This window comes from Mastomys coucha, unplaced genomic scaffold (genome assembly GCF_008632895.1).
Source record: "Mastomys coucha isolate ucsf_1 unplaced genomic scaffold, UCSF_Mcou_1 pScaffold22, whole genome shotgun sequence".
Taxonomy (NCBI): Eukaryota; Metazoa; Chordata; class Mammalia; order Rodentia; family Muridae; genus Mastomys; species Mastomys coucha.
This window is the reverse complement of record NW_022196905.1, coordinates 263,586,363-263,606,035: the sequence shown is the minus strand read 5'-3', so window position 1 is coordinate 263,606,035 and position 19,673 is coordinate 263,586,363. Positions and strand designations below refer to the sequence as shown.

The 19,673-nt window shown below is 44.2% G+C and overlaps 1 protein-coding gene across 1 annotated transcript; it reads right to left on the bottom strand.

Annotated features, from left to right (window-relative positions):
• Positions 1 to 2,426: 2,426 nt before the first annotated feature.
• Tsnax (translin associated factor X) lies at positions 2,427 to 19,306 on the bottom strand. The gene is made up of 6 exons (XM_031341818.1): positions 19,050 to 19,306; positions 18,643 to 18,747; positions 16,390 to 16,504; positions 11,335 to 11,465; positions 7,260 to 7,387; positions 2,427 to 4,114 (listed from the first exon to the last, which is right to left on the bottom strand). Exons 1-6 carry the CDS (start codon positions 19,063 to 19,065, stop codon positions 3,737 to 3,739), a joined length of 873 nt encoding a protein of 290 aa, XP_031197678.1. The 5' UTR covers positions 19,066 to 19,306; the 3' UTR covers positions 2,427 to 3,736.
• Positions 19,307 to 19,673: the final 367 nt, after the last annotated feature.

Below are 19,673 nucleotides of genomic sequence, written 5' to 3'. Positions count from 1 at the left end.
CTCCTGTGTTTCATGTTCCCCAGGCATTGTTCTGTCATGGATTTGGTTTTGGTTCTTGGTTTTCTGAACTTAGGGCCTTGCACGTGCTAAGAGCTCTACCTGAGCTACTTCCTCCGTCCCACAATGTTTAATTCATCTCCATTTGTGCCCTTTGCTGCGCCAGCTCACCAGTTCTCTATTGTTTCTGCCTTCACACTTTTTAAAGCAACACATTATGAAGGAGGAACTTTGTTTTTCAAGATTACTGAAAAAAGTTACAAATTAAGACTTCTTCCAGGGCTGGAGAGATTGCTCAGCAGTTAAGAGCACGGACTGCTCTTCTGAAGGTCCGGAATTCAAATCCCAGCAACCATATCGTGGCTCACAACCATCCGTAATGAGATCGGATGCCCTCTTCTGGTATGTCTGAAGACAGCTACAGTGTACTTAATAAATCGTAAAAAAAAAAAAAAAAAAAAAAAAAAAAAAAAAAAAAAAAAAAAAAATAGATGCTTAGAAAAAAAAAGTCTTCTTCCAGAAAAAAAACCTTTACCCTGAATGCTAAGATGGCACAGAGTTGGGCATCACTTGATCCACGCTTTAAGAAGTGTCTAGGGGCAGTGATGCTGTTGTGTATAGTGTGCTTATAAATCCAGGTGACACCACTGGTAGGTGGGCTTTTTTATGGGATCCTGTAGAATATGTCCCTGACCATTATGATGGTAAATTATGAACTACAAAGTACATTTCTACTGAAACACAGACTCTGTATATCCAGAAAATAACCAGTTTCTAATCTCCAAATTAAAAAGTGATTCTGTTAATGAAGCAAAGAACACATTGGGAAACATTTCCTCAATGGGATTTACATGCCTTAAAAATGTAACACTGGTAGTGCATAACCCCAGAGTCTGGAAGGCTAAGGCAAAAGGATCATGGTTTGTAGCCAGCCTGGACTACATAGGCTACCTCATGCATGTGTATGTGTATACATATGTACCCGTGCGAGCTCGCACATGCGTGCATGCGCATACACACACACAGACACACAGAGACACCACTTATTAGCAGTTTTCTTTTGAGCTGTTATATAATATTGCATTGAACTTAACATAAAATGCTATTCTTTCTTTGCAGAAATAAAAATTATGTCTACTGTATCTGCTATCAGAGACCAATCAGACTTTCTCTTGGCCCCGTTTGCATGGAGTGTCCTTTCCATTTCATACAGTATCTTCGACTCTAACATTAGTCTCATAAAGGGGCGTGGAGCCGCTCTGCCAATCTCTCACTTAAGTATCGATCTCCTTTGAGGATGACCAAAGCTCTGAGATTCTCTGTGAAAACTATGCATTTAAGAGACACAAGAAATCACAACTGAAAAGAAATAATCCACTTGCATTTCAAAATTTAGTCATCAACTTGCCATGAGACCCTGACTTGCTTTTTTTTTTCTTTTCTTTTTTCTTTTTTTAATTACCTTTGTATTTATTTTGTTTGGGGAGGGGGGGGGACTTGTCAGTTGCCCCGTGACCAGTTTCTCTCTTCTCACCATGTGGGTTTCAGGGATCAGATGCTGGTTGTGAGGTTCCATCCTACCAGCCCTTGAACCTGTTCCTTTTTGTGATAAACAGAAAGCCCACCAAAACAAATGGTGTTGTCACACACAATTTAAACTGAGCCCCCCGACCCGCCCACTGCACAAAGAACACAGCAGGAGCACTGGTGCTCAGTCGCCTGCAGGAGGCGCTGCTGATTATGCCATAGGCCATTTCTCTGCTCCTCTGAAGCCTGGCTTTCTAGTGTTTCTGTTACCCACCCCCCCAACCCCCCCACCCCCAACAAATCATTTAGGGTGTTAGGCTAGTATTATCTTCCCTTCCAGGAACTGGCTTAAAGAGACAGCGATATCGTCTAGTCTCAGTCGGAGTGCTATGAAGGATGTTTTTCTTGTGATCATATGAGCTTATTTTTAACCTGAGAGAACACAAGAAGTCCACTTCTGAAGTATCCCTACCATGTCTGAAAACCCAGGCAACCCTAAGAGAGTCACTGAGGGATGAAGACCACAGAGACAAAAGGGAAGTCCTTGTCTACATTTCAGGTTGAGTCATACCACTTGGACATCTCCTCATCTCAGGGTTTAAGGGGGTGGGGTGGGGAACCAGACCTCCACATTACCCGAGTCTATCTTAGATTTCCCATTTTACCCAAAAATTTCATTATTAAATTTACTACATATTTCTAAATGCTATCAAAACAATAGACTCTGGGAGCCACGAAATTACTTAGCTAGATGAAAAGGCCCTTATCACCCAGCCTGACAGCCCAGCGTGTCCCCAGCACCACACAGTGCACAGAAAGACCGATCTGTACAAGCTGTCTCTGACCTCTACACACTGCGGTGCACAATATACAATGTAACTTAAAATCTTAAACCAGCAAGCTTCTGTTTTTTAATATTTTATTTAAAGTTTGCTTTAAATTTCTGTAAAACATTCTTCAATCCCTTATTTTAACATTATAAATTCCACTAGAAGTAGCTGAAAAAAAAATAGACAGAGCAGGTAACAGGACTGACTATAATGCAGCAGTCTATCTCACTACAGGGAGGCCAAGCCTCATTATCACCAGGACAAACGAGTCTAACTTATCAGGCATGTACACATTTTATTTTCCTTTTGGTGATAATTTTTGGAAAATTACACTTTCAAAGATCCAGCCTTACAAATAGATATTCTTTCCAAAAATAAAGCCCAGTATCTAAGTTGTGAAAAGTCACAGAACTAGTTGAGAGCATGTTGCGGTGTCAGCCGCAGGCTACCACAGGCCAGGCTTTCACCACAGATGACTGTGACTGACTGGGAGGTGAACCCACGCCCAGTGCTCCCTCCTATGTTGGCAATTGTCTTATTGCTGAATTATACACGATTCATTTTCTTTGGCAACATCACTAGCTAACACCAAGGGACAAGTGTAAAGGTTTGAGTTGTCGGCACTCCTAGAGCTGTGGCTGGTACTCTGTGGGTCGGTCCCAGGACGGCTGGGGTAGGAAAGCGCACCACACCTAACACATGACAAAGGGTCTGGCTGCTCACAGCCTACACATAAGTGTGCAGTTAGTTACTCAGCATCACCAGTGAAGACCAGTGTCAGCTCCTTCCCACACTTGTGAGAAAGGAAAAGACAAAGTAGAGAAATGAACATCTGGAAAACCATCAATTCTTCAGGAAAACTGCTTCATATGAATTCAAAATGACCTAAATTTGACCTAAATTTTAAGTGAATTTGTGTTGTAATACCACCAAAACTTGCACTTAAAAAATATTGCTAGCTTACAGATTTAAACTGTTGTTTCACATACTGGGCCCCTTTAAAGGCTTGCTGTGATACTGCTGGGGAACTTAAACAGGAAGCTCACTCCAGAAGTTTCACTACACTTTTTTCTCCATATACAGAGTCACCCACTTAAGAGACTTCCTTCCACCCAAAATGTCACTCCAAGTTCAAAGTGAACTGAAGTAGGTGTGGCAGAAAGTGCAATCGGAAGCATGTTCACACAACAATAGAGCAAGCCTATATACAAACACTGTATGCAAATGCACGTGAGTGTAAGAAACATCCCTGTGGACAAACTTATATACAGCTGTATACAACTTCAAACTAGTACAACTGGAAACATCTACAGAAGCCACAATAAGATCAGATGCACACTCAGAACAGTCTCACCAACTGGTCGCTCAGGAGCAGAGTGGGGTTAAGAAATGCTCTCTTCCTGATCAATCATCTCTGTTTTAACTGAAAACACGTCTGCCAGCATGTGCTTAGGAATCTCGGAGCCCCGGACTTTAAGGGCATAGCAAGCGGTCTCCACTTTGGCCAGGCTCTGTTTCAAGGTGTACAGCTTCTTAGAGACCTCATAGGGCCCAGTGTTGCCAATGAATGAGAACCCATCATAAACCTGGCGTAAAAACTGGCTCACTTCAAAGGGGGTGTCAATGTCCCCATTCCCCACGCTGTTAATACACATCCGCATCAACTCTCCAGTTAAGTCGGCCACTCCCAGCAGGTAGTCAACAGGTGTGATCTTCAGTCTCCATGTAACTAGCTGCTTATCTTGTCCTTCAGAGGGAGGCTGGTAAAAGACAAAAAAGAAAGCCACATACACACAAAGAAAACACTGTGATAAAGTGAATACATCAGGCATCACAATCATAAAGTACTGAAATCAACAGCAGGTCAGGCACACAGATCTTTCCCATGAGTTAACTACATGGCAGGACACAAGGAATCCACCATATGCTGGGTAAGGAGCTGAGCCAGATGGCTTGGGTGTATTAGAATAATCAAATACCACCAATAGAAGACCAGCTGTGTCCAGCTTCCCTTGCCAAGCACAGTAGACACCTGCTAAGGAAGAGTTGCCCCCACTGTGTGACAATCACTATCAATCAGTGATTACAACGCTGCCTCCTTCAGCCTGAATCTCCTTCCCTACTCTCCACTGCCATAGTTTGCACCTGCACCCAGCTCCTGCCAGCGCCTCCATCTCCTAGGACTCATTCTCCATGTCAGCTCTACACTGAGCAGCAGGTCCAAGTGAGCTGAGTAACAGTAACCACGGCAGTCTCCAGACTGTGGAGTCTGGTCTGCTGCAGGGTAGCCACCGGACATCTTAGTTAGGCTGCAGTGGTTTTATTTATTATTTTATGTGTATCCATGTTGTGCCTTCATGTACCTCTGTGCACCAGGTTCATGCCTGGAGCCTGTGGAGGCCAGAAGAAGGCATCAGAGCCCCTGGAACTGGAGGTACAGATGGTTGTGAACCTCCATGTGGGAGCTAGGAACTGAACTTTGAAAACCCAGCCTGTTCCATCTCTCCAGGCCCCTCCTCAAACACTGCAGTTCTTCCTCCTATGTCTTTCAGTGCAGCCTCTTCAAACACTATTCCAAGCTTCGGGAACTCTCTTCTGTGCCCTACTCAATCCCCACTTTTCAGTTTCAGGAAACAATCCAGCTTATTTTGCAGATCCACTCATCTGCCAATTACCTAGCACTGCCTACGTTCCTGCTATCTTTATTACCAAAGCAACCTCACCTGTACTACAGCCACGCCCATCTCCACCTCATCTGTGTTACATCCACGCCCATCTTCACCTTCTATCCCCCAGTGTCAAAATTATCTCTCTTCTTCAGTGAACTTAACTTCCAAATGACCTTGACTCTCCTCCTACCTCTCCCAGGCCTTTACTTCATAAGATACTTGCCTCTTGGCAAGGTTTTTATCTCCCTCTAACCCTCGTTTCCTCCCCAGTAAACAGGATTATGTTACCTACTACAGAAGCCTTTTATGGATTAAATAAGACAATATTCATTAAATTCTTGGCATAACGTGCAACCCAAGAACACACTCCGTAAATGCCAGCTGCTATTGTCACCACCACCCGTCATGTGCCTTTCTCTCCATCAGGTTCTTTCTAGCAGTGAGGCGTGAGTTGTGAACACTATGTGTGGAATGCGGTAGGTGAAGCTCTAAGCACATTCTGGGCAGTGGGCTTAAAGGGCATCCAAGAAAGAACCATGCAGTGTCTGAGGAGCTAATGGAAGTCATGTTAAGGCCTGATGCATAGAAGGGGTCAAAGAGCTGCTTAGGGACAGAAAGAGAAAGCCCATAGCCTGCTCCCTACCCTTCTGACGCTCCTGAAAGCCACCAGAAAGGTGTCTGGGTTTTCTGTGAGCCAAGACCAGGAGATATGCATGTATATACAGCAAACAGTAGGCTGTGGGAGATGAGAGGCATGCATTTCAAATGCCACTTAAAAGGATCTATTTCATAAAATAATGGTCTTTGTTATTACACAGAGGGGTAATGGTTCTAAGTTGATTTTAGAGAAACAGGCATAAACAAATTTAAAGTAAAATTTGTCAAAATAAATTCTGCTTTCTGAAAATTATTAGTAAGGAAGATTTTGCTTAAAGTACAGGTTTTGAGAGGAACACTTGAGTGTTTAGGAGGATGACATTGTTAATGTACTTTCAAATGGTTTTAGCAGAACTACTGGACAAGACAAACACAGGGAATGCTAACTCCTGTTCCTTTATCCAAGTCCTGGTACATGAGCTAATGTATCTCCAGGGAGCATCCCCTCTACTTTCCTATGTCTGTAACTGTCATAGTGTTTATTAAAATGATTTTGGCAATATTCTCACAAGCCACGTTAAAAGGAAATTGTTTTATCAAATTCTCAGTATTTTCAGCACTAATAACCTAGTGCTGAAGGGAAAGTTCTTTGTGAACACAGGCTCAGCTCATGTGAGATGTGGATCTGGGTCACAATCTCCAATGTCCTGAAACAGCGCACACTCAACCTGCCTTCTCCCCACTGTCCTGCTCCATGAACTAGAGAGGAGCTGCTTGCATGAAGCTGGTCACTTCTCGCTGTGATTCTACCCTGAAATTTACCCAGGTAAATGAACCAAAGCCACGACTGCCTCGTGTCTCAGTCAGTCCCTAACAAAATAGAGAACAAGGTGAAAGCTGAGCAGACATGGGTTCATTAGAGGAGGGTTTCCAGTCATGCCAAATCAAGCTCTTTGGCAACTCTAACATTTTCTTTCACATTTGTGCCATCTTGACTTCTAACAGTTTCTCTGTCCACCTATCCTGACTCCAATTCATATTTTTAAAAATTAATAAAAGGAAAAAACTATAATTATTAACAGTTACTTTATCCATAGGGTAGTATTTATCCTAATATATGTCAGAGAAGAGATCAAAAGCCCACCTAGTTGCCTGAATGTCATATTTTCAAATCTAAAAGGGGAAAGAAGTACTTCTTAAAAGTCAAAATGTAACAGGATTTCTCAGAAGAGCTGGGCAGTTGTAGTTTATGAAAAGTGATAAATTGGCTCTCGCCATGTGACAACTACTTCAACAATGAACCCAGCTAAACAAGCACCACTTCATTAAAAACCTTTGATAGTCAACCTCTTCCATAAAGCCCTTTGAGGTAGGCGGACACACCCTGGGTCCCTGTACAAACCCCAAACAGCACTGGGGATGCCAAGTGCACAGACCAGATTCTAAGCCCTCGGATGCAATGTGCTGACTTCCTCACTGTCTGAAGCCATGCCTCTGTCTGTCACTAGTGGAGACACTTAGACCTAGCTTCCCTGTGGAGCCCTAGCAAACCCAGCTTCAGAAAGGTGAAGTCTCCACCAATCATTACGCTGTTGTATAAATCATACGATAAAACTGAAACATGATTTTAAATTCTCACAGTCTTGCTCTCTTTCCCACTGTCTTCTGTTGTAAACGTCAACTGCTTGTTAATCTCTTCCATACTGATCAATGAACGAGTTTTGATGAAGTGTTGAAAAGAGACAGCCTCCACGTATTCCTGCAGTCCTGAAAAAAAGAACAAAGAAGATGACCAGGAATAAGCACTAAACTACAAGAGTGTCGCCATAAAAAAGTGGGAAGCTGATTATCACCTAGCAGGGTAAGAGTGTGGTGTGGTGGATGCCCATGCAGACTGTATCAGCTGGGGGAAGGCACCAAGGCTCAAGGATATCACCTGGGATGGTGACCTAGGTCACATGTCCTAATCACTACTAAGTGCCTTGGGTGTAACAAGCATAAAATAATTAAATGAGCTGGGAGGTGGTGGCGCACACCTTTAATCCCAGCACTTGGGAGGCAGAGACAGGCGGATTTCTGAGTTCGAGGCCAGCCTGGTCTACAGAGTGAGTTCCAGGACAGCCAGAGCTACACAGAGAAACCCTGTCTCAAAAACACCAAAACAACAACAACAACAAAAAAAAAATTAAATGAGGGACTTCCATTTGTAAACATTACAGAATTAATTAAGAATTGTGTTTTGGGAAAGATATACAATAAATAAGAATATAGTGGAAAGGCATAAACCACAACAGGTATAGCTTCTCCATGGAAGGCGGCCAGGGGTGACAGCTATGCAACACCATGACACACCAATGTCAAACACGTACAAATAGTTGAACAGGTCAATCTCAAGTCATGGATCCTAGGCCCAAGCACCTACACCCACTAAGTCCCCCACAGCACTCTCTGCGCTGAACCCCTAGGCGTCTACTGCTATGTTTTCTCTTAAACACCAGCTCTTTTGTAAAACAGAAAAATCAGAAAGAGATCTCCTAGGCATGCATGGTGGCTCACCAGTGTCATTCCAACATTCTGGAGTCTAAGGCAGGACTGCCCCAAATTCTTATCCAGCCTCAACCATATATAAATTCAGGCCAGCCTGGATTACAAAACTGTCTCAATCAAAAAAGACAAAGAACAAAACCTGTCACAGCTGGGCAATGGGCAGAGGCCTGTGTTCTTAGGTCTTCAGAGATACAGGCAAGAGAATCAGAAGTTCAAAGCCAGCCTCAGCTATATCTTGAGCTGGAGGCCAGCCTGGACTACATGAGACCCACTCTCCAAAATAAAAACAAAAAAAAATTTTTTAATTAATTAATTAATCAATGTTTGTGCTATCTCACAAAGAGTTCAAGGACACCTGGCCCCAGACACTGAGCAGCACTCTGCGTCTCATGTAGGTAAAAGGGTGTTTAAACAAGTTATGTTTCAACTTGATGAAAAGGACATCCGCTATTTTCAGTGTATAATCCCCAAGGTGAAAATTTTCAGCCCACTGCTGTACTCTGAACAATGCCTTCCCTGTGCATCTACCTTGGAGGAAATCCAAAAGGAATTATTTACAGATTCTGCTTCCAGTAAGAGAGAACTCTGGAGGTTGCTTTTATGTAATTTGTTCTTTTTCATTTCACCCCATTAGGACATACATAGAGAAACCCAACTAAAAGCTTCGGATTCCTTGTTTTCATTCTCTTTATACCGGAGCCACACACATTCAACCTGATTTCACGCCAAACCTAGTCCAAGAGTAAACACTTGAGAGAGCTCAACTTGCTTTGCAGATTTTAATTTTCTTAGAAAATTGTTTACCACAGGTATAAGCCTCAGAGGACAGGAGTTATGCTCATACAAAGACCTGTAGGCAGGTGTGAACAGCAGCATCCCTCACAAGAACCAAAGGTGGAAACACTCCAGCTCGCATCACCTGAACAGCAGAATGTGGTTTATCTGCTCCTGAGCACACCATAACAAAGTACTGGTGTATGCTACCACCCAGAGAAACCCTGAAACCATCATCAAAGTATATGAAAGACTTTGTACAATCCTGTTTATGAGAGATGTGCAGATGAGACGACTCCAAAGAGACAGTGAATTCCTGGTTGCTAGAGATTTCCTTCAGAACCAGTGTCATCCTTATCAACACAATGTTCAGAGTGAAATGTCAACTTTCTGAAGCAGGATTTCAGAAAAGCAAAGGAATGTCTAGAAACAAAAGAGAAACTGGACTAAAATACCCTCATGAGGGTGGGCATCCACTAGTGCACACCAGACATCCATCTAGAAAACAAGTCTACTTGGGTTTTTGTACAAATGCTTAAGCACAAAATGCTGAACGAGGTTCTTCTAAAGCTCGCAGTAGTTACCACTGAAGTTTGTAGCATGGAACATTCTTACTAAATCCCTGTGATGGTTTGTATATGCTTGGCCCAGAGAGTGACACTATTAGGAGGTGTGGCCTTGTTGGAGTAGGTGTAGCCTTGATAGAGCAGGTGTGTCACGGTGGGCGTGGGCTTTGAGACCCTCATCCTAGCTGCCTGGAAGCCAATCTTAGCTGCCTTTGGAACAAGAGGTGGAACTCTCAGTTCCTCCAGCACCATGCCTGCCTGGATGCTGCCATGCTCCTGCCTTGATGATAATGGACTGAACCTCTGAACCTGTAAGCCAGCCCCAGTTAAATGTTATTCCTATAAGAGTTGCCCTGGTCTCTTCACAGCAATGAAACTCTATTAAGACAGTCCCCAAAGTGTTCACTGTGTCACCTCCCATTTAAACACAATTTTAAATTGTAGCTATTTTACACCCAGGGAGTGTTAATCCTGTGCTGGGTTTTATCTGATGCTCAAGTCAGCAGGTTAAAACTGAATCTGGAAGAAAAGAGACCAAAGTTGTCAAAGAGACCAATGTGAACTTTGTCAAAACTCTCCTGAAGCCTCCATTTCCTTACTCATTAGTGGCAAAAAATAATTTAGGGGACCACAAAAGCAAAAGCTGTGGCTATAAGTAAGAATGACTGGGTAAGGAAGCTCCAGAACAATCAGCAATGGCTCACACCACTGAGGCAGAATGGACACTCTGTACCCACTTCAAGGCCAGGCAAGCAATGTAGACGATTATCTATTTCAGAAAACAACACCCTCTAGCTGACCACAGACACTCAGCTAACCCACCATTCACATTCTTGAATAAAATAATCACAACATTACTCGGGAGCTAAGCAAATTATTTTACACATGTAAACATCTCAAAACATGGTAAGTATCCATGATACAGACTAAGCTAAAACAAATGAAAAATTTTTTTTTATTAAGATGCAGGGCATACTCCAGCTTGTTAACTTCTCAACAGCAACAAAAGAAGACATGGAAATGTTCTAAGTTGCTTATTCCAAGCAGTTAATTGTGCGTGTGCTTGTCCCACTGTGCCTTTGGACAGTTCACAGTCTACTCTCAGCCAAGGTGCATTGTTGAACCATGAGGCTATTGTCTGTGCTGGCAGCCCTCTCAGGGAAACACTGTGCCTGCAACCACTGTGTCTGCTTAATAAGCACAGAACTCCTTTAGTTCAAAGCCAGATCTATTTTATCTTTAAGTCAAAAGAACAGCCTTTTGGAGTAGTAGCAAAACAAATAGTTACCAATTACATCAGCAGCTCTTTATAGCATCCTACTGTCCACACTATAAATACGCTTATTTTCCTAAGTGCAACTTTCTCAGTCACAGACGCAGCTCCATGTGGCTGCTGCACCCTGAGCTTGAGAATCGGCACCACTGCTGCTTCTGTCTAACACTTCACTGTAAAGCCAGGCAAGGTACTGCGCACTATCCATGCCATGGAAGAACGGAGAGGTCAAAGCCAACCTCAGCTGTTGGGGACTCTGAGACCAGACTGAGCTGAGACCATGTGAACTTCTCTTTAAAGTTCTTCACATTGAGCCAGCAGATGGCTCAGTGGGTAGAGCACCTGCCACCACGCCTATGTCCTAAGTTCAACACTGAGGCCCACGTGGTAGAAGAAAACCGGTTCCCACAGTTGTTCTCTTACCTCTGCACATGGGCTGCGGCATGCACGCAAGTGCACACACACACAGGTGTTTCTTTAAGCTATTAGTACCACTTCGAGGGGTATCAATACAAGCGAACTCACCCCGCTGGTGCGCGCCCCTTTAGACTCACCTGTGGTGACAGCTCGATGGAACTGGTGCATGTCCTCTCCTGCGAGCTCTTGGGCTACCTGCAGTATCTTCTGTCTGACACCGTCCAGCTTACTCTCGGACTCAGTCAGTATCTCCTCCATATCAGGAGCACTATAAAGAGATTAGGAACCTTGAAAACATCAGCCATGTGACCAAAATGATAAGAAAAATTGTATTCATAACAATCAGCCTCTGGACTTGGCTGCTTCCACCTAAAACAACTCAAAAAAAATTAATAGAGCATGCAAACAATGGTTTCAAACACTGCACTCAAGCACACGGACATCAGGCAAGACAACAATCGCACAACAATTGCGGTTGTGAAGACACACCCAATGTCCATCTCAATGCTTGGAAGAGTTTCCTTGTGACAAGGTAGGAAGGAAAAACCTAGAGGGAGCCAAAGTCCTGAGTTGAAAAGTTTAAAGTTTAAGGAGGTCATGAACAGCTAAGGTCGTGACCTCACACGCAGGGCAGAGAGCAGGAGAGAGCTGCAGAGCAGACAGTGTTTGAGAGCTCCGCACTGTACAGGGACTTCCCCAAGCCTGCAACCGAGTACAGGTCGCTGCACACAAGTACAAACATGTAGCTGGGTACTCGAGGCCACAGAAGAACACAGAGTGGGCAGGCAGAACAATCCCCATGCAGCCGGAAGAGCTGACTCATCAGCACTACACTACAGATGTATGAAATGAACGGAAGTTCTTCAGGCACGAAGAAAATCATTCCAGATGGAAATTGGAATCCATGTGCCAAATAGTAAATGACATTAGAAATGGTAACTGCGGGGGCAAATATACAATCTGTTCCTTGTTTCCTGAATCACACTGTTTGGAATAAAATCAGTCCTGCAGATGTAATACAGAGGTACAGGAACGACCACGGGGGCACAGAAAGCTGGGCTAGTGGGGAAAGGAAGCCCCCTGTGCACATAAGCTGCACAGCCTGTGGTAAAGTGACAGGTGAGCAGCCGTTATTTCCCAATGCAGTGCAAGAGCTGACAGGCACATCAACACAGACCTGAATTCACCACGTTACTGCCATACAGAAGCATGTAAGGCAACTGTGAGGCTGGTATCCATAAGTTTCAGTTAGCCCAGTACTAACTGAGAGAGATGATCCAGACTGTTGAGATAAACACCACATGTAATTAAGCAACCATGCACACACACACACACACACACACACACACACACACACACACACACACACACGAGGAGGGAGCAGGGTACTGCGGGAATGGGACATATGCCATGTAAACCTAAATAACCTGAGGTTAGGTTCGTGGAACACAGGTTCAAGTGGAATGAGAGAATCCACTCCACAAAGTTGTCCTCTGACAGGTAAACAATACATAAAATAATTCTAAAAAAAAGAATAGTTGCTAGATGGTGATGGCACATGTCTTTAGTCCTAGCACTCGGAAGGTAGAGGCAAGCAGATCTCAGAGTCCAAGGCTAGCCTAGACTACAGAGTGAGTTCCAAGACAGCCAGAACTACACAGAGAAACCCTGTCCTGAAAAAGCAAATAGTCCTCCTTTCCTTCCTGCTGGTGCCAGCTGCTTGTTGTTGAAATGGACAAGTTCATGAAACCCAGGAAAGTGGTGCTGGTCCTAGCTAGATGCTACTCCGGATGCACAGCCATCATCATGAAGAACATTGATAATGGCACCTCAGACTGCCCTAGAGTCATGCCCTGGTGGCTGGAATTGACCATTATCCCCCAAAAGTCACAGCTGTCATGGACAAGAAGAAAAATCACCAAGAGATCCAAGATCGAGTCCTTTGTGAAAGTTTTAACTACAACCACCTCATGCCCACAGGGTACTCTGTGGATATCTCCTTGGACAAAACTGGTGTCAACAAGAATGTGTTTAGAGGTCACGCTTTGAAACACAAGCTTGGCCAGGCAGGAAAACAGATGGGTTTTCCAGAAGCTTTGATTTTAGGTATATTTTTGTTTCTGTCTGTCATTAAAAATTAAAACAAACGCCAGGCGGTGGTGGCACACACCTTTAATCCCAGCGCTTGGGAGGCAGAGGCAGGCAGATTTCTGAGTTCGAGGCCAGCCTGGTCTACAGAGTGTGTACCAGGACAGCCAGGGCTACACAGAGAAACCCTGTCTCGAAAAAACAAAACAAAAAACAAAAAAACAAAACAAACAAAAATTAAAACAAACAAACAAAAAGATTAGTCAGTTCAGAACTCAGGGATGTAATTCAGTGGGTAAAGTACTCGCTATGGAACCTTGAAGGCCTGGGTTCAGATCCCTGCACCCTAATAAAAACCCAGCCATGGTGTTGCACCTCTCTAACTCCAGCACTGTGGTCAGAAGAGCCACACAGATGACTAGAGCTCAGTGCCAGTTTGGGCAAAGCAGCAAGCTCTAGGTTCAGTGAAAACCCTATCTCAAAAGACTAAGTCAGAGAACAGAAGAAGATATCAGCATGTGCACCTGCAAACACACTTACATACAAACACACACACTCAATCCAGAATAAGGCAGAAGCCAGTATGGTGGTACAAACCATAAGAGAGGCTCAGGCAAAAGAACCCTAAGTTCAGGCTGGACTGCAGGAGACTATGGCTCCAAAGACAACAGAGGGCTAGAAAGAAGGCTCAGATAGTAACAGCATCACAATAAAAAGGACAAAGGACCAGAAACAGATAAAGCAAGAAAGGAAAGAGAACCAAGACCTATCATTAAACATAAACAATTTTATAGGCACCCCCACTAGCTGTCATAAATTGCCAGAATTGATTTTTAAAATGCAAGAGAAACAAGAAATCCAACTTAAAAGTAGATATAGCATTGCTTTGGTTTGTTTTTAAAGGAAGCTGGTGTGGTTATAATGTCTCTAATCAAAGTACTTACAAGGTGGACACAGGATCATTAATATCCTGTCTCAAAAAAGAAAATCAATGAACAATGGAGCCAATGGCCAGAAACGAAATGATAGTTAAAATAAGATAGTACTTGCCAGTATGTGCAAGGTCCTCGGTCCAATCACCACGCAAAAAAATCAAAGAATTTTAAGTTATTGGAACAGAATGCTTCCAAATATTTTTTATAGTAAAAACGCAGTAAGTTACATCTGTACTTCCCTAAACAAAGATACATCCACCTCTCTTGAGGCACCTGGAATTCTTCCTGGGGAGCTGGAGGTAGACACAAGCTGAAGCAGACACTCTCTGCCCCACACGGGATGGAGAAACAGAGGAGTGACCCAGTAGAAGGAAGCAGAGAGAATGAGGAGATAAAAAGCTTTGCTGTGCTGAGCATCCCTGAGTCCTACTCTGCTCAGGTCAGGGTCACCTCACTCCTCCTTCTTCCAGCCCAGACACTAGAGGAAACCTCCCCCAGAAAACCAAGAGAGTCCCCCTGGAGAGAGAAAATGCAAAGCAAGCAATGCCACAGGCTCAAAGAGAATCTGTTAAAGAACTAAGCAGCCAACGGTATTGCACACTGTAAGAATACAAAAGCAGACACACCATTTTACAATAGGAATAACAAGAACCAGAAATATACAAGACTGCAATGAGTTGAAAACTGAATGAGAAATTAACCGTATTTTCACATCTAATTCATATGTCAACTGATACTTTAATGTAATAGGCTCTAAAAAAAATCCAAAACTTAGCATATTTTCCTCAGACTATCCTTATACATATCATATAATATACATATATATGTGTATACATATTACATTATATGTAAATAAGTGATCCACATACAGTATGAAATCTTTACATAAACTAAAAGAATTTTCCTTTCTATTTTTAAAATGTTGTTTTTGGGAGCTGGAGAGATGGCTTGACACTTAGGAGTAACATACTACTTTTACGGGGGACCAGAGTTCACTTCCCAGCACCCATGCAGAGTGGCTCACAACTCCAGGGATGTGACATCCTTCTGCAAACACCCACAGACATACACAAACACATTTAAAAACAAAATTATTTTTATTATTATTTTATGTTTATGGGTTTTTGCCAGCATTTACATTTCTGCATCAGCTGTATGTTTGTTGCCCATGGAGGCCAGAAGACTTCAGATGCCCTAGAATTAAAACTGCAGATGGTGGTGAGGCACTGTATGGGTTCTGGGGACTGGGCAGCCAGCGCTCTTAACCACTGAGATATAGCTCCAGGCCCAAATCCTAATTTTAAAATGCAGCTGATAGGATTAGCTGATATTACTTAAAATTCAAAATATATTCTCATATCTATTCCTTACTATCTGTTGAGACATAAAATGTATAACTACAATGTATCAGAAAATCTTTTCTTTTTTCTTTTTTTTTTTTTTTTTTTTTTTTTTTTTTTTTTTTTTTTGGTTTTTTTGAGACAGGGTTTCTCTGTGTAGCCTTGGCTGTCCTGGAACTCACTCTGTAGACCAGGCTGGCCTCAAACTCAGAAATCCGCCTACCTCTGCCTCCCAAGTGCTGGGATTAAAGGTGTGTGCCACCACCGCCCAGCTCAATTTTTATTTTTTTAAATTATATTTATATATGTGTGTATCTGTGTATGTACATGCTCTTGTGTTCCATGTGTGTGGAGGTCAGGAGCCTATTTGTATGCGTGCATGTGTGTTGTGTGTATGCATGCTCTCCTATTCCAGGATGTGTGTAGAGATCAGGAGCCCATTTGTGTGTGTGTGTGTGTGTGGTGTATATGCATGCTCTCCTATTCCAAGATGTGTGTAGAGGTCAGTAGCCTATTTTTGTGTGTGTGTGTGTATGTATGTGTATGTGCGTGCACACAGTGCTCTAGTGTTCCAGGATGTATGTGTGTGTGTGAGTAGAGGGTGGGAGTCAGAAGCCTGGGTTTATTTGGAAGTGGGGAACATGTACATGCTCTCCTGTTCCAGGCTGTGTGTGGAGATAAGAGGCCAACTTTTAGAAGTCAGTTCGCTTTTCATAACACTGGTCCAGAAACCCATCTCAGGCCACCACACTTGGTGACAAGCTCCTTTACTCACTCACTAAGCCATCTCAGCAGCCTTTCAAATAACAATTTTCAAACACTTACTCACCTTGTAATCCTATGGAGAAGAAAAATTGTCCTCTTACTTTCAACAGTAATATCCCGGCTTAGTTTCACGAGTCTCTCATATTTGTCGTGCCTCGAGTCCAGCTCCTGCTGAAATGCTAGAACATGTTGTGATACCGTGAGCATGCATACTCTTTACTCAGGCCAGCCGAGCGACAGAAAGAACACAATGCAGATGCAGCCAATGCTGTAGGCACCTGCCTCCACAGAAGACTTAACAAGCAGAACGCAGTGGTCAGGATACTAATTCTCAAAACAGAGTAACTGGGCACGATCCTATCCATGATAGACAAAACCACAGAACTTTGAAATCCCTGGGAGTTTTTAGAAAAATCTGTGAACTGTTTTAAAGTGGCACTGATTTGTAAATGAATACAACAAGCTACCTCACTATCATCTTCACAGTAACACTATCAGTGTTTAGTTTCCTAGTACTAGCAACAGCACTACAGGGCTGGGAGGTTCTCACCAGGCATGCACTAACTCTGGGCTCAGTGTTCAGCACTGCAACAAAACTATCCCCAGAAGATGTACTGAAGGCTCACTGGATCTCTCTGCCCCTCTTCCCAAGGTGGGCACACTAAGTAATCTTCTTTTCTGCTTTTCCCTATATAAGAAGGGTATGGTGGCATATAGGCCTCCAAACCCCAACACTCAGAATGGGGACTGGAAGATGAGGAGTTCAGGGTCATCCTCAAGAGACTAGTCTGGGCTGATACAACCCGATCTCAGTAATAACATTGATGATGATCATCATCATCTCTGAATTTTGTCTGATATAATAAATTCAAAGTTGGATGAAACAGAGTTCCTAGCCTCAAAGAGACACAGGTATAAATGAGTAATTAAATAAAATATAACAATGATATAATAAATACATACATAGAAAAGAGTTAAAGAAAAGATTCCATGAGTGAATGGATGGTGTCTTGGTCGGGGTTTCTATTCCTGAACAAACATCATGACCAAGAAGCAAGGGGAGGAAAGGGTTTACTCAGCTTACACTTCCAAATTGCTGTTCATTACCAAAGGAAGCCAGGACTGGAACTCAAGCAGGTCAGGAAGCAGGAGCTGATGCAGAGGCCATGGATGGATGTTACTTACTGGCTTGCTTCCCCTGGCTTGCTCAGCTTGCTTTCTTACAGAACCCAAGACTACCAGCCCAGAGATGGTGCCAACCACAAGAGGCCCTCCCCGCTTGATCACTAATTGAGAAAATGCCTTTCAGTTGGATCTCATGGAGGCATTTCCTCACCTGAAGCTCCTTTCTTTGTGATAACTCCAGCCTATGTCAAGTTGGCACAAAACCAGCCAGTACAGGTGGGAAATGGAATAAAGGTAACCCTCATGCCCAAGGAACCACTGGAGCTGGGTTTCAAAGAGAACATGGTCCACTGGGCTGGTAATGAAAGCACTAAGTCAGAAGCCAATCAAGCTCAAAGAACTATCCACCCAGAAGAGAAAGAAACAGGAAAACAACAAATATGCAGGAAATGACTAGCTTGTTTCACTCAGTATTCAGCCATGTCAAAACTCCCTCTGCTCAATTATACCTGGCTTTCTCACACTTATGAAGACCACTGCAGGTGCTGTGTTCTTTTAAAACTGTCCACACATTAGCTGGGACCCTTCTCCTTACAAGGTACAGCCTAATTCTCTCTTCCTAATTATGAAGCAGTTTTTACTTTGCCTTACTTTTAACGAATGCAATGTGGCAAACATCTATATCCTAAAGCCCTAGACTATGATGGTCTATGAAAATATTAACATTAGTAAACAGTAAAAAGTTTCCAGTAAGAAAGCATTAAATATTAATTAATATGGAATTATTTGCTACATTCTTAACTGTTCTGTAACATCATCTTCACACCTACCATTTACTAGCATATATATTTACATTTAGTGTGGGTTAGGTTGGTTACTAGATTGGCAAGCAGGCAAAACTTATTTTGAGGTAGCACTTTGGACAGAACTGGAACTATTAGTAAATCTTGTACACACATGTACACTGGTATTCTTGGTCTATTAACTTGGTCAAGTTATCCTGATATCTGAACTTTTAGAATACAGATTTTTTTTTTTCGGGGCAGACCTAGCACCAGCACAAACCATTCAGGAAAACTAAGCTTAACATCAGCATGGACTAGAGGCCCCCTACCCCACCCTACCCCACCCCATCCCTGAACACTACGGAGACTCGATTGTCATAGTTCTAATTCTCCTTATGGAAACTTACATTTGAAGGCTAGCATCACCGGCGAAGACAAATTGGCATCCTTCCCTTCTCTCCTTTGGTTATGTGGGAAGTTGTCATGCTTCCTCTTCCTGAACCCTCCTGGTCCTTAGATAGAAAAGAAGAGCTGGATGGAGCCCTTGCGATGACGCGCTAGGCACAGCCCAGGCTATGCCCCCTTCGTCCCCCGGTACCCGCAGGGCCAGACCTCCCCAGCCACACACAGGCCCCCAGGCACGTGCACTGGTGCAGAGGCCGTACAAAACGCGGCTCGAGACCCCAGGAATCGGGCGGGCTGCGCTCAGGTCTCTCGATGGGCAGGGACCCCCGGGGGCGTGCTATGGCACGTTGACAGCGGAGCACAGGCGCCAGGCGCAGCCAGCCCCTCCCTCCCCGCGCCGGCCCCACACCTTCTTTGCCGTTCATGACCGCGGGGCCTCGGCTTGCACGCGCAGGGACCGCAGCCGCCGGGCCACTTCAGCGAAAGAAAGGCCGTCGCCGGACGCCGCGCAGAGCCCGTGGGTGACAGCGCAGACCACCTTGGTCGCAGTAGGCCGCCGCCGGAAGCGGAGCCTTCACGCAGCCTCAGCTGGGAGCTGCGTCCGCCGCGGAGTCCCCTCGGCCGCGCACACTTCCGGCCCGTGCGCCCCATCGCCTTGGCGGGCATGCGGGCGGGCGCGCTCCTGTAGCAGCGCACGTTTCCGGCCGCGCTCCCTGTGCCGCACATACTTCCGGTCTGTGTCCTGGCTTCTCCAACGTCCAAGGACGTGCCCGGCGCGCTCCCCGAGCCGCGCATGCTTTCAGTGTGCCAGGCTGTGGTCCAAGCCGTTAAGTGACTACCTGTGCTGTGTAGTCCTGGCGTGGGCAGCGGCTGGAGCTCGACTGACAGGCGGGCCTTGGGTCCCCATGCCACTGAGCAGCTTCCCATGTGTACACTCATGCCCTCAGCATGTGCTGGGTGCGTGGCACCTGGAGATGTTGGCCTTTGCCTCAGTTTCCCCCTCTCTCGAATGAGGGTGGTCTTGCATGCCTCG

Excerpts from the sequence above, each read along its gene's own strand:
- Tsnax (XM_031341818.1), bottom strand. Across the intron at positions 16,505-18,642 it reads GGTGATGCTAGCCTTCAAAT|CATTTCAGCAGGAGCTGGAC; the intron begins GTAAGTTTCCAT and ends AACATGTTCTAG. Across the intron at positions 4,115-7,259 it reads GTGGGAAAGAGAGCAAGACT|CCTCCCTCTGAAGGACAAGA; the intron begins GTGAGAATTTAA and ends GTCTTTTACCAG.